General features: G+C 43.5%; 1 protein-coding gene across 4 annotated transcripts in view; it reads right to left on the bottom strand.

Annotated features, from left to right (window-relative positions):
* The window catches only part of LOC136115294 (alpha-protein kinase 2-like), a 36,231-nt gene that overhangs the window by 15,221 nt on the left and 7,083 nt on the right, over nt 1-13,927 (bottom strand). For all 4 annotated transcript variants that reach the window (XM_071801931.1, XM_065861310.2, XM_071801932.1 and 1 more), the window contains 2 exons: nt 9,457-11,171; nt 46-2,917 (listed from right to left, as the gene is read on the bottom strand). In XM_071801931.1, coding sequence (XP_071658032.1) covers nt 46-2,917; nt 9,457-10,821 — 4,237 coding nt within the window. In that variant the 5' untranslated portion in view covers nt 10,822-11,171. The remainder of the gene's footprint in view (nt 1-45; nt 2,918-9,456; nt 11,172-13,927) is intronic.

Below are 13,927 nucleotides of genomic sequence, written 5' to 3' on the forward strand. Positions count from 1 at the left end.
CCAGAACGATGGGAAATGACAGAAACGAAATCAGTTTTCTCTTACCTTTGCTATCCTTTTTCAAAATGAGTTTCCTTTGCTCTTTTCTGTCTTCTTTATGAATCATGCCTGCCTCACTCTTCACAGACGTTTTAACACTGCCAGGATCCTCACTGACATTTCCCCTCTCCTCCAGTCGGGGCTTTTTTGACACTGTTGCTGGTGGCAATTTCTTCTTAGCTCCAGCAGCTGAATGCCCACTGTTCCCTGTGCCTGCTTTACATTTGATGGGCTCGGGCCCAGCAGCAGTTGGTAATGTCTGGTAGGATTTTGACCCTTCTGGATTCCTCAGCCTTTCCACATTGACTGGGAATGGATCACACGTGGTCACTGCCAAGGAGAATGGCTGAGTTCTGCTGCAGGGTGGTTGCTCTTGGAAATACTGGTTGTTCCCTGAATCAACTGGGGGCAAATTAACTAAGCCACTCACCATGCTCTCTGGTGTCATGATTTCATCTTTATCGTACTCAGGAGACTTAATTGAATTAAAAACTTCAGTTAGCTTGCTGGAAGAGATCACGTCAGGACAGGACTGCTTAGTGCCAATGTTCACTGTATCCAAGGCTCTCTGAGCCTTGGAGCTAACTGGAGTGTGCAAAGAAGACTTTGTTTCAGCTTCATCTGGTTTATGGTCAATCTCTTGCTTATTTGCACACAATACTGCTTCCCTTTCGTTTTCTTCAGGTACCCTATGGAACTGATCCTGCAATGCTTTGCAGAAAGGTTTCAGCGTACTCAAATTTTCATCTCCTCTGACTGCAGTTTGTGTGGGTTCAGTTTTCACTTGAGCTCCGGCGCCAGGACAGCCCACTGCGGATCCAGTGGTAAGCAGGCCCTCTGCCTGCCTCACAGGGGTGAAGGATGGCCTTGTTTCTCTCACAGGCAGCTGATGGATACCTAACTGATTACCGGTATCTCCATCGTCCTCGTTTGCTATGCTCTGGTACTCACTCGGAGCCTCTCCAGGCAGTGGGGGACTAACTGATGTTACACTTCCAGATGCGTAGGTGTGATTTTTTGAAGAATCTTTTCCTAACTCTTCATCAGACTTGAAGGTGCTGTCCACAAAAATTACACGTTGTTCTGATGTATTCTGAGGGGAAACCACAGTCTGCCTCTCCGAAACATGACTAACTCCCGAGTCACAGGAAGTTTCAGCCCTCTGTTCATCACCTTGGCAAATCTCTCTCTGTTCTTCTCCTGTTTTACATGGTTCACGTCTGGGCACTTCCACATAAAAATCTCGTAAAAATGGATCCCCAGAGGGGGGAGTGAATGCCACTTCTTTCCCTATTTCTGTCAGTTGGTCTGTATTATGGGGTAGATTGTTACATGGTTCGGTTTCAGGAGTCTTCATTACATGAGCCAATTCTGTTATGTAACCATATTTCTGTGTATTAGAAACAACTTGAAAATCTTGACAGTCAGTACTTTTTGAAAGATGACAGCTGTCAGAATTAGTGTCATTCTGTGCATTCAAGCCTGAGCAATTTCCTTTTTCTTGTAAGTTCTCTTCATAACTTTTATATATGGTGTTAACAGAAGAGTGTTCTTCATGTGTAAACTGATTCATATTTTCATTGGGGAAAATGTCTTTCTCTTCCGGGAAATCAGCTGGTTCTTTCCTTGCTGGATAACAGTCTCTAAAGGGACACCCTTGACCAGTCCCAGACTCATTTATCAAGGATTTGTTGTGCTCAGTATGAAGTAATTGTCCGATTGTCCCATGCGACTTATCTGACATGTAAGCTGGGTTTTCTTTGTCACATGCTACATTACCACTCTGAGCATTTTTTAACCTCTGAGGAGAACCTGCACTGCATGTTTGGGAAGCATTCCTAATGGGAAGCTTTCCTTCCCGAGCAACAGCCGTTTGAATGGATCCATTACCGTCAGTTAACACTTGCTTTGGCTTCTGCTCCAAGTACTCCCCTGTATTTAAGATGATACTATTTGCTGAAACACAAATGGATGGTGTTTCCGTTTCATTTCCAGTGCTAGAATCTAGACATACACCATCTGTTTCTACCACTTGTGTAAGACAAATGTTTCCTATGGATGCACCATCACACGCTCCGTCTGTTTTAAGTAGGATATTACAAACACTGCAGTCTTCCTTCTCTGTTCTTGGTCTGCTCGCTGGTTGTGTAATAGATTCCTGCATTTCTATCAAATTTGTTGGCAAAGGATGATCAGAAGCGGTCTCCTGTATAAGGTTCAGTTCTGTGACTTGGATATCTGGTGGCCTAATTTCTAAACTGGTGATCCCCCGGTTTTCAAATGGGATTTGATACCCTGAGTCATCTTCATGAAGAAGTTTCCACATCTTGTCATGCACTGCAGATATATCAGCATCTCCTTTGCACTCAGGGCTTTCAGATTCCAGGACTGACTTGGGATCAGCTTCAAGCAGAGATTCACCACATGATGGACGGCAGAGAAAATCTGTGTCATTGCTATCATGCAAGGTAGAAATATAGCTGTGCTCTCCCTCCCTTGGCTCATCACATAGCTTTGCAGAGGAGAGAACAGCACATAAACATTCTTGTTTATCAGGAACAGCATCTGTATCCCATAAAGAAAAAGATGAAATGTCTTTCTTTGATTTGTTGCCATTAATAATAATATTATTTCCTTGCTCACAGAAGACCTGTTGGTGACAACCTTCTCTCTTATCACAGGGAACATGGTGTTGAGAATAGGTCCACAGATTTGCACTTTTATTTTGTAATGTCTTTTCAGCACAGAGCATTTCCAAAGCTGGATGGATGGCTCCTGCACTCGCACAAGTCATGAAGATGCCTTCCTTTTCTTTTTCGGGCTCCATACATAGTCTCTCACAACTCTGGGTAAAGACTTTAAGATTACCCCCTTGATCCTACAAAGAAGAAGAGAAATGTAATCAAAAATTAAAATTGCTGCTTGACACAGGCTTGAACTAGAGTCCTGGCTTGAAATGCACGTAATTTCATTTAAAATATTTGTCAGCAGTCAGAGTTGCATTCTCCAGGATTTTCTCTAGTCCTCTTCAGCATTAAATCAGTTCCATGGAAGTGGTGAGCATGTTTCACCCATAGCAAATCACAGATGAAAAAGCCTACAATTTTTTACTAGATGAAAACACATTGTTTCCTAAAGAAATTATGCTTTTGGTTACCATTACACAGAATCCCAGAACGTCAGGGATTGGAAAAGACCTGGAAAGCTCATTCAGTGCAATCCCCCCACCAGAGCAGGAACACCCAGCTGAGGTTCCACAGGAAGGTGTCCAGGCGGGTTTGAATGTCTGCAGAGAAGGAGACTCCACAACCTCCTTGGGCAGTCTGGGCCAGGCTCTGACACCCTCACTGAGAAGTTTCTTCTCAAATTTAAGTGGAACCTCTTGTCTTCCAGTTTGTACCCACTGCCCCTTGTCCTATCACTGTTTGTCACCGAGAAGAGCCTGGCTCCATCCTCCTGACACTCACCCTTTCCATATTGATCCCCATGAATGAGTCCCCCCTCAGTCTCCTCTTCTCCAGCTCCAGAGCCCCAGCTCCCTCAGCCTTTCCTCACACGGGAGATGCTCCACTCCCTTCAGCATCTTGGTGGCTGCGCTGGACTCTCTCCAGCAGTTCCCTGTCCTTCTGGAACTGAGGGGCCACAGCTGGACACAATATTCCAGCTGTGGTCTCCCCAGGGCAGAGCAGAGGGGCAGGAGAACCTCTCTTGACCTACTGACCACCCCCTTCTAACCCACCCCAGGTACCACTGGCCTTCCTGGCCACAAGGGCCCAGTGCTGGCTCATGGTCACCCTGCTGTCCCCAGGACCTCCAGGTCCCTTTGCCCTACACTGCTCTCCAACAGGTTGTTTCCCACCTTATCCTGGAACCTGGGGCTGTTCCTGCCCAGATGCAAGACTTTGCCCTTGTTATATTTCATTAAAGTTTTCCCTGCCCAACTCTCCAGCCTGTCCAGGTCTCTGGATGGCAGCACAGCCTCTGGCGTGTCAGCCATTCATGTGCCAGAACAGTCTGTAAAAGCAGAGAGTAATTTAGCAGTCAATCTTTGACAAAAAAATTACTTTCAAATAGCCATTAAGAGGATATCACAACATGGATTAGTTTGTACATTTGACCGCGTATCTTTCTAGTGGTTTTCTGAAGCTTTGCACCTACTCCCAGTAGAAATGAAGAAATGCTCAAAATCATCAGACTGAGTTTAAAAAACACCAATATTTGTACACATTTTTCATTTTTTTTAGCTTTTATCCAGCCACAAACTCAACTTCATAACTGCTTTGTTGGTTTTTTTTCTCCCTTCTGAGTCCCAGTTCTATCCACAGTTAATGTGTAGTGGTGTGCTGGACGGCTGACGTTAACGATGATACATAATGGGTGAGTCCTCTGGGTTACAGCAGAGCTGTGAAAGTGTAACTAGTGCTGGCAGACACATAACTCAGAAGCCATTCTGAAAAGAAGCAAGTGTTGTTACTTAGTGAAGGACACCTAAAGAAGGATTTCCCACCAGCTGCTGTGCGCACAGGTAGAGGCAGGGGCTGCTCAGACACTATGTTCTTAGTTTCCACAAGTCCATGGTAAAAGCACTGCCAGCTGTAGTAAATATTGCTTTCCTTTGCTGCAAAAGCCACCCACTTCAGCTGCAATTCCTTTCACCCTCCCTGTTCTCCGTTCAGCTTGAGTAGGATGTAGAGCTGAGTATATGCTGTGGACAATGGGGAAGGAAGAGATACAGAAAATTTTTGTCCATGACTTTAACTACAGTTCCCGCCTCAAGCACCATGCAGTTGCCACACTACCTTCAAACCTCCTTGGCCAGTGCATACTAGAAGCCCTGAGCCCCACCACGGCTGCCCCTCTGGCTCCCCGCCACACTCCCCGCTCAGGGCTGCCCTGCAGGAGCTGCCAGTCTCCGGTCTGGGAGTCCAGGTGCACACCTTCTCTGGAGCCAAGGGAGAGTGAGCCTGGACGTGCCTCTACGCTCACTTTCCCTGCTCTTCTCTGTTGGTTCCGAGAGCCTGGTCTGAGCTTAGCGCTCCTGCTGCCACTTCCACTTCCTCCTCACACCTCTGTAAGGCAGTTTCTTTTTCTATTCCATACAACCTCAGCAGCCTCAATCACAGCTTTTACTGAAACCTGTGTAATTCTTGCTACGTACGCCAGACACATGATCAGTTAGTCCCTACCTGCTGTTGGTATGAAAGTGGTGTTCAGAGGGAAGCTCAGGTAATCACCTCCACCAAGTCACTGTTCGGGCCATCTGCAGAGAGGCCAAATGACAACAGATACTATGGAGACTGGGGCAGTTCAAAACCCTGAACAAAATACAATTAATATCACACCTGGGGGCTTTCATTAATTAAGTACTTGATTCTTAAGGAGAGTTTTCAGTGTATGACACATGGGAACATAGCACCTGAGCAAGCCGTGCCAGAAGAGCTACTGCATCTCAATAGGTGATTGGCACATACCTCACATATAGACAACTCAAAAAAACATAAATCTGAGCAGGAAATAAAACACAATTAGATTTGGAAAAAAGTAATGCACCTGGGAACACAATACATACATGGCGAGGGACAAGCGATCAGGTAAACTACACTGCTGACCGAGGCATACAGATAACGGAGGGAAAAAACGAAATACAGCAAGTACTGATAAGGTCAATGGAAGCTGTGGTATGATACACGAGCAGAGCTACAATTTCATCTCTTTATGTCCAACATGTCACAAAAACAATGTTCAGAGACATTCAAAGAATATATGATATAGTTCCAGGCAAAATATTTTGACAGAATGAAGATTAAACAGAAACAACAGTATAAGTGCTTTGATTTGGAATTAAGGCAAAATTTAAAAAATATACTTCTGCTCTGCAGAAACTCTATGTTGTTAGCTAGAGCCAATACTGATACTGGCACTATCTTTACTTAGCAGTATTTCTTGATAACAAAACTGCCAGGCACATCATAATTATCTCCTAAATAAAAATATAAAGTTGGAGTCTTTAAAATATGACAAAGCACTAAGGAAAGCCCAATACATCAGGTTGTGATAAAGCAAAGAACAGAAAGGCAGCTAAATCACCCTGCTGCTGCATGACAAAATATAGGAAACCAGATTTTAAAAATATAGGGAACCAGATTTAAACACTGTTTTTTCAAAATTCCAGAAAAAGAACTGTGAGTGGTGGCAAGTAGCACCAAAATACACATCTCATGGAAAATCAGAACTGACCAGATTTATATCTGAATTAAAAATGAGACAACTATAAGCTGATTGAAAATTATGTGTTGGGCGTGGACAGTAATTCTTACTCATTACTGTTTCGGAAGAGAAGTCCTCACCCATTTCGTATTCAAAGCCAGCCATGAAACCAGTTTCCACCCAACAGCTGTTCAGTGGCCTATGTGAAACCACTTGAGGGTTTCAGTCTAACTCCTCATGGGCAGAGTTTACCCATCATAACTGTTCTGCCACCCTTTCTTAAGGGTTTCCTTTTGCTCTTCCTTTGTTGTGTAACACAGCTCCTTCCTCCCCTCTCACTTCCCACCCTTTTCCCACATCTTTCCGCCTGCTGGTCCCAGCACACCCCCTGTCCCTGCTGACAGCACGGAATGCAGTGCCCATGACTTGCACCTGCATTTCTCTACTAACTGCAGAGCAGGGAGCTCCAAACTTTCAAGTGTCCCGAACACTCTACATCACGGTTCTCTGTTGCACGTGGCGGCTGCTAGGATGTCACACACGAGAGCACACAGCTACCATCTCAACCCATCCTCGCAGACAGAACAGGGCCAGGAGCCCAAAAGATGAACAGCTTCATTGGCCTACGCAGTTTTGGCTACCCTGGAATCTAACAAAGCAGAGGTACGACATGCTAAACAAAATATATTTTGTGCACAACCAGATTACCGGATTACGTGGAAGTTCTGTGCCAGTTCTGCTTCTCTCCTTTCTGTACAATAAAATTTAAAATTATCTAGAACTGACATAAATTGATGTCAGGAAGGTCAAACCTCTACATGAAGCAGCTGTTCTGACATGAGCAAACCCAAAATAATGCCAGGATGAACAGGAGATCTAATCAGCAGAAAAAAATAAAAGCTTTAGAAATACACAAACACCACATGCTGTTCTTCCCGGGATATCAGTGTAAATGTTAAGTATTTTGCCTATGCCATGGAATCCCTCTGAATCTGCCAGTTCCAGCAGGACCTCACCAATACCACTGGCATTTAGCAGGCCACAGACCTGGGCTTTGTAACTCAGGAGTGACACCAGCACCGTGCTGGGACTGCTGGCTAAACACCGAACAGAGACCGGCTCCTGAATGACACACTGCAAACGTGAAGCCTCCTGGCTCTCTGTACAGTATGCTACATCATACAGTTGGCACAGTTTTTTCTAGAACCTATTATTAATTAAGCTGCTTTGAAGCATTAGACAAATTAAGAACTTCACCTGGGGCTAGACCAGGAGGTCACGGGAGGAGTCAGGAGCCTCACACCATGACCGTCTAGCGGCAGAAGTCACCCAGAACAGCAGTTGCTGCACAAGACACACTGCCAAGGTTGTTGCAGGCAGAGCAGCTTGGCACTAAGGGGAGTGTAAATCCCTGCACAATTAGTGCTCTAGTTCTGCGGCTGCTATGGACCTCTCAGGAGACATGACTACCACATGGAGGGGGAAAATCCAATGCTCTTCAAAAGCGGTCAGCTGTGATTTCTGCTACAAGCCCCTCACCTTGCTCCTGGCAGAGCTGTCTCCCATGCTGGGCTCCAGCTGATACCACAGTAACTTCTACATAAGCCTGTGTGCAGCAACAGGAGGTGGATTCTTCCTTGCTTTTCTTAGGTCACACAAGCAGATTGCCGAGGAGTCTCTGGCTTACTATACAGGAGCAGTGAGAAGCTGTTCACATTTGCCTTGTGCTATAAAGAGTCATTTCCAGATGGGATGCTTTTGTTTGGCTCACTTTCAAGACCACATAATTTTGAACCTATACCTAAATTTCACCTTCATTCATGTGTTTTTAAAACCAATGACTTGGTCTGTGCTAACCTCTAGCCCTTTTGTGTATACCAATACTTCCTTCCCACTTAATTTTTATCTAATGTGAAGTTTTGGGCAAGGACACACAAACAGAAGAAATACATACTGACTGCAGGTAGCAAGAGTTTAATTAGCTAATCTGAACTTTGCCCACAGCACTTACAGTAACCTTACAGCTGCTCTTTGCTAAGAGCATTCTGGGATTTAAATTATTGTAGCGCACTTGGCAAAAAATGAAACAATGCCTCTAGCAAACCATGGTCAGACATACCACCAAGAAATCCTCAGTAGGCTCATTTCAAGAGGGAGGTATTCCCCATCATAAGAACATCATGTGGTGTTAAAATGTGACTGGAATTTTATGGATGATCAAAACAACCTACGGATGTTTTTCAGGTAGAAGAATCCAGTAATTTTTGACTGCTCAAGACATCCCAGTAGTGAGATTAAAGTCAGTCTGCTACCCAGAACTGGGAGACTTTTTGCTTAAATAATACAGATGAAGAAAAGTATGCAGAACTGGAAAAAGCTTGTGTTTGTCACAAATGATTTTTTTCTGTGCAATTAACTATGCACTTTCAAATCAATAAAGTCAGTGATAATAAGATTATTCGTGGTTTAATACTCATATATATATATATATCTTGAGTCTTTACTATGCAATTCTCGCACTTATGAAAACTCGTGGAGCATCGTATCAGTCTGTACAATTATACTGACTTCCTTAGTTGATTTCCTGCCAATAGCATAAAATATACAAGTACATGGAGAGTACCACTTCGGGTTTTTTAACTGTTTTTTACATTTCAACTGGAATATCTGACTCTTTCATTGTTTCATTTTTAAAAAGCAAAGCTCAGTTCACCTCTCTAACATGAGCTCTCTGCATTAAATTCCTTTGCTTGTTATAAATTCAGAGCAAACCCATGTTGATCTGGTTTAAATTTTCAGCACCATAAGTGGATGACAATTTTGTTCTTTGAGTATAAACTGAGAAGAACCTATAGCTAAACATTCTCTGCTCACAAAAGGTATTTGAGAAACTTTCTGGGTTGAAAGAAACATTACTTTGATAAGACCTATGCAACAGCCTACATATCGGATTTCCCTATCCAGCTGTCCAGAGACCCATTAGTGCCTCTTACTATTATCAATCTCACTCTATAATTAGAACAGCTTATGGTTTATTTGGGCCTTTTTCAAAACTAGATTTCCTTCCCAGCCGTAGCTGTCATTCAGAAGTACATGAATAGTATCTTTCGAAGTAATTTAAATTGTACATTATTTTGTGACAAACAGGAATAAAATGCATTAAAACCAGTAGAGCAGCTCCTTCTATCAAATTATAAACACTTTACTTACCCTGGGTGAGATGTTTTCATCTGGCATCTGATTGTGCTCAGACAGGCCCCAAATCCTTTTCCTTTCCCAGTGACAGTCTTTATCTGCCTCTTCCACATGACACAAACCAGCCTGCATTTGCGAGCTTTCTGTCTCCTCGGGGACTTGTGTTGAAATGACACCTTCCTGACTGGGCAGCGGAGCAGTGGATTCCCTAACCTCTGCTGCAGGCTGAAAAGATTGTCCTATGTTACTTACATATCTGCACAGTTCTTTAGGGTTTAACAACTTTAAAAGGTTTCTTCTTAGACTTTCTGTTAAGGTACAGACAGCATGCCCTGAGTTTTCCTCCGGCAGATTTCCTTTCCCCTCCTCTTGCAGCAATGAGATTTCACCAAGCAAGTCCCTGTCCGTACTGTTGTCTGTCATTGTCTCTGAAGCCTCATTTGTCAAAGGAGCACCTATGCCACCAGCAGAGGAGTCCGCCTTGGCACATGCATTATCCTTGTTCTTTGACTTGTCAGCTGAGAAACCTGCAGCTGAGTGGCCACTGCCACTCTTTCCTTCTTCAGTTCTGGGATGGTCATTTTCAATGGCTGCAGCTGCAACAGGCACTTTGTTCTTTTCTTTGTCTTTCAAACTGGTGCTTTCATCTCGGTGGTGTCCAACAGCGAGAGTCATCTCCGTCTGCAAAGTTGACTGGCTGTACATAGAGGGGTCTCTCCTTACATTTACTCCTTCGAATTTTGAGTGATGACCACAGAAGCCAATGGTGGCATCCATAGGCGTAGTGTTATCTGACACTTGGGACAGACAAGGCATTGCACTGAGGAAGTAAGCACACCCATCACAATCCTTACTCAGTTTTAAATCATCTTCATCATCACTTTCCAATAAAAATTGTAATTTCTTTTTCCAGATTTCATTTTCATGCATTGTCAGCACATCTGAACATTCAAAATATTCTAGGACATCGTCAGAAAAGTCGTGACTTACACTTGGAATTTTCTCTGCATAAATCTCCACAATAGTGGCAGAATTTTGAGAATCATCTTTTACAAAACAATTGTGATTTACTACGGGAGTATCTGCCTGCTCACTGAACCGGGCATTCATGGTTAGAGGTCTACCGAGCCCAGGATTTTCGCATGTCTGGACATCTGCCAGAGACTGACCCGATACAGCGTCTTCCGTGTTAAGGGAACAGTTGTCTGTATGATACGCGATTACATTTGTAGGGCAGGAATGCATCTGTCTGCTGCAGCACGTCTCTGCTTTTCCAGCAGTGACGCTGACCATACTGTTAAAGTGAATTACATCATTCTCTGACAAATCCCTTAGGCAGGAAATATCTTCCTGGGTTTTAAATATATGTTTTACATCCATGTTGTCTTCTGTGTTAGGCAAGTGTCTGTGGGATTTCTCAAATGGGGACAATACTTCTGCTTTTCTGAGCTTCTCAAGCAGTAAACCACTGATTCTTGAAGAGTCAGAATCTGGTGAAGTTAACACTGGGTCATTCTCATACTGGTAATTCTTGTGTTGTGCAAAATGTTTTTCATTCTGCTCATTTTAGCCTGAAGTCTCCAATTGTCATTTAGGTCAACAACAAATTGTGAGGAAGTTTCAGTTTTTGTCTCTGATTCCAGTTCAACAAAAGCTGAACCGCAGGTCATTCTAGCTGTCAAACTGCTTCCTGGTACTGTTTAATGAAGTGCAGATCTTGCTCTGTGTACCTGAAAATAAAAGAAATATCAAGTTTAAAATTACTCCTCAAATGGGTATACATATTTTCTAAAAGGTGGTCAAATGACACACAGTTGCAAGCATTAAAAAAACCAAAAAAGATAATTATTTAAAAATCAAGATCAAACATTAAAGCAGTACCTATAACCCAGCTATCTATGCAAACACGTAACCGTGCAGAGTGACATGTGCTAGGAAAAAAAAGCATGCCTGCACATACACAAATATAGGCTTTAGCACATATCGCTTTCGACATTTCTAAATGCAAGCACTAATCTGCAGACAATGTAAATTTTCACATGTGCATGACTTCTGCAGGTACCAAGTATCTGCTATTTTGGTAGCCACATTAGCACAACAGTAGACTATTCCTTAAATTGGCATCATAGGGACATATTCCAAAATCTGTTTGTAGAAATACCTGGAACAATTTAACTGGTTAGATTTTATAGGGCTATTTCTGTCTAAAGCCATTCTATTGTACTTTGGCTTGTTGTTTGTAATGTCTGTGGGGAGAGAACAATGAAATGAGGCTGGTTAGTTTCAATTTCCTGTTCACATTGAGACTGCGCACTAGCAAAATGGTATGGTTTCACATAAAAACAAAGAGAAATACACCAAAAGGCTTCCATTAGCTGAATCCGAAGATATATGGAATCATCGCTCTCTTCTTGTAAAAAAAAACTTAGGATTTTTGATACTTGAGATGTTTTTGTATGCTACTAGAGGCACTCTGGGTCAATCTTCACCACAGGGTACCCACGCTCATCACAACAGGACTCTTGTACCATCCAGGGATCCGCTCATCAGTGAAAGTAGTGTAGCAGAACTGAATTTCAACTAAATTTGATCTCAGGAAGGATGCTAGACTAAAAGCTCTGAAAAATAGTCATCTATTTTTATTCACCGAACTGGTATGACATGAAGAATGGCAGGGAAAACCTCCTTGCCATCCTGCTAGTCTGATGAAGCAATTTAAGGACACCTCTAGTCATTCTCCTATTCCTTCTCTCTGCTTCTTCCATTGTGGCCTTTTTCAGCTAACATCTCTCTCCTGACTGCAAGATCACCAGCACCCTAGCAGAGCAACCTTCCGCGATGCCCTTTCAAGCACTGTGTAGCGCTCCATCTGCTCTCCGCGGGGCCACAAGCAGAGCAGTTATTGGACCTGTCAGCACCCAGCTTCATGTCACAGCCCGCTGCAGATAATGATCAAAGTCAGTTACTAAGAAAATATGTGTGAGCTAGATTAGAGCTTAATGGCTAAACAGCAAGGGGCTTGCGTGGAATCTGCCTCTCCCATAAAGAGCACAAAGCAGCTGGATGTGCTCTCATTTCCTTCAGGCAAACCGTGCCACCAACACTTTTTCCACGAAGCTACCTGGGAGGTGAAAAGCAGGCAGAGAAGGTGGTTAACCAAGTGGATACTAAAAGGGACAATGCTAGGTTGTGTGACAAACATTTGACTTCCTGCACAAAAAGAAGTGCAGAGGAACAACAGCTGACAGGGGAACAAGACCAGCACCCTCTCCCAACATACAACATGAATGTGCATTATATACATGCATGCATGTGCCCACTGAGTACACACGGTCAGCCTCGCTGCTTGGACCTGTGGCCATGGAGCTTCAGCAGCTCCCAAGAGGCAACCCTGGTCAGCACAGGGTCTCGGGAGAGGAAAACGAGACGGGGGTTCAGTGTTTGTGATACGAGAAGAAGGGCAGAGGGAGGACATAATGAAAAGGCAGTTGAGAGGCGACATGTTTTATCAATTTAGTCTTAGAGTAAACTGGCAAAGGTCCAGCACACATGGAACTGTAGGCCAACAGGAAAGGCTGGTTTGAAGAGCAAGCCTGATGTGACGCAAAGGTATACTGTATTCGGGAAGTTGCCAGAAGACAACAAAATAGTTTTACAGTACTGCAAGCCAGCCTGGTGGCAGTGGCTTGGCGAGAGATGCTTCGCAGCACGAATCTAAAAGGGGGAAAGGCGCACTGCTCTGTGTGGCATTGCTGACACACAGAAGGTTTCAGATTATTCACACAGGAGGTACCGGACCAGAGACTGTGTGCAGGCTTCCTCGGACCACTGCCTTCGAGTCTAGCTCAAAACCCCTCATAATGCAGGCTCCCCTGCTGCAGATGACAAGAGGAGGACACTTAGTGCATACTGGAGTGGTTTAAACAATGTGGACACCTGTCAACTGGCCCTGGGCCAACAATCTACACTTGCTTCATGCAGGCCTTTGAACTACAATATCGACCATGTGTGCAGCAAGAGCCTGGAGAAAAAAAAGCACGCGATCCCATTATCTGAATCCTTTCAGATCTCTGATCACATTTTGCTTTCCATTTCAACCCTAAGAAATATAAATATTTAACAGGGGAAAAAAAAAAGGCAGCAGTAGAGATTAATCTTTTCCTCATCCGTTTTATTGCATTTCCATAGAATCATCTCCCAGCTTTCACTCATTGCCTCTTAAATATGCATTTGCCTAATGTTCCCTGTTGAATTCTTTCGAATCTGCTTTCATCTCTGCTTTTCAGAAGACCAGATGCCTCTTTCCTCTTTTTTGGAGGGTACAAGTTATTTTAAAAGTATGGTAATTTTCCCAGCTGAAAAGAGCTTAAGCAACATTTTTTAATGCAAATTGACTAATGAATACTCCTTACTAAAGCAATTGTACTATACGGTTACCATTCTTTTAGTTCAGCTGCATTTTGACATCCAGGGGAAAAGAGCTGTC

Source organism: Patagioenas fasciata, chromosome Z (genome assembly GCF_037038585.1).
Source record: "Patagioenas fasciata isolate bPatFas1 chromosome Z, bPatFas1.hap1, whole genome shotgun sequence".
NCBI lineage: Eukaryota > Metazoa > Chordata > Aves > Columbiformes > Columbidae > Patagioenas > Patagioenas fasciata.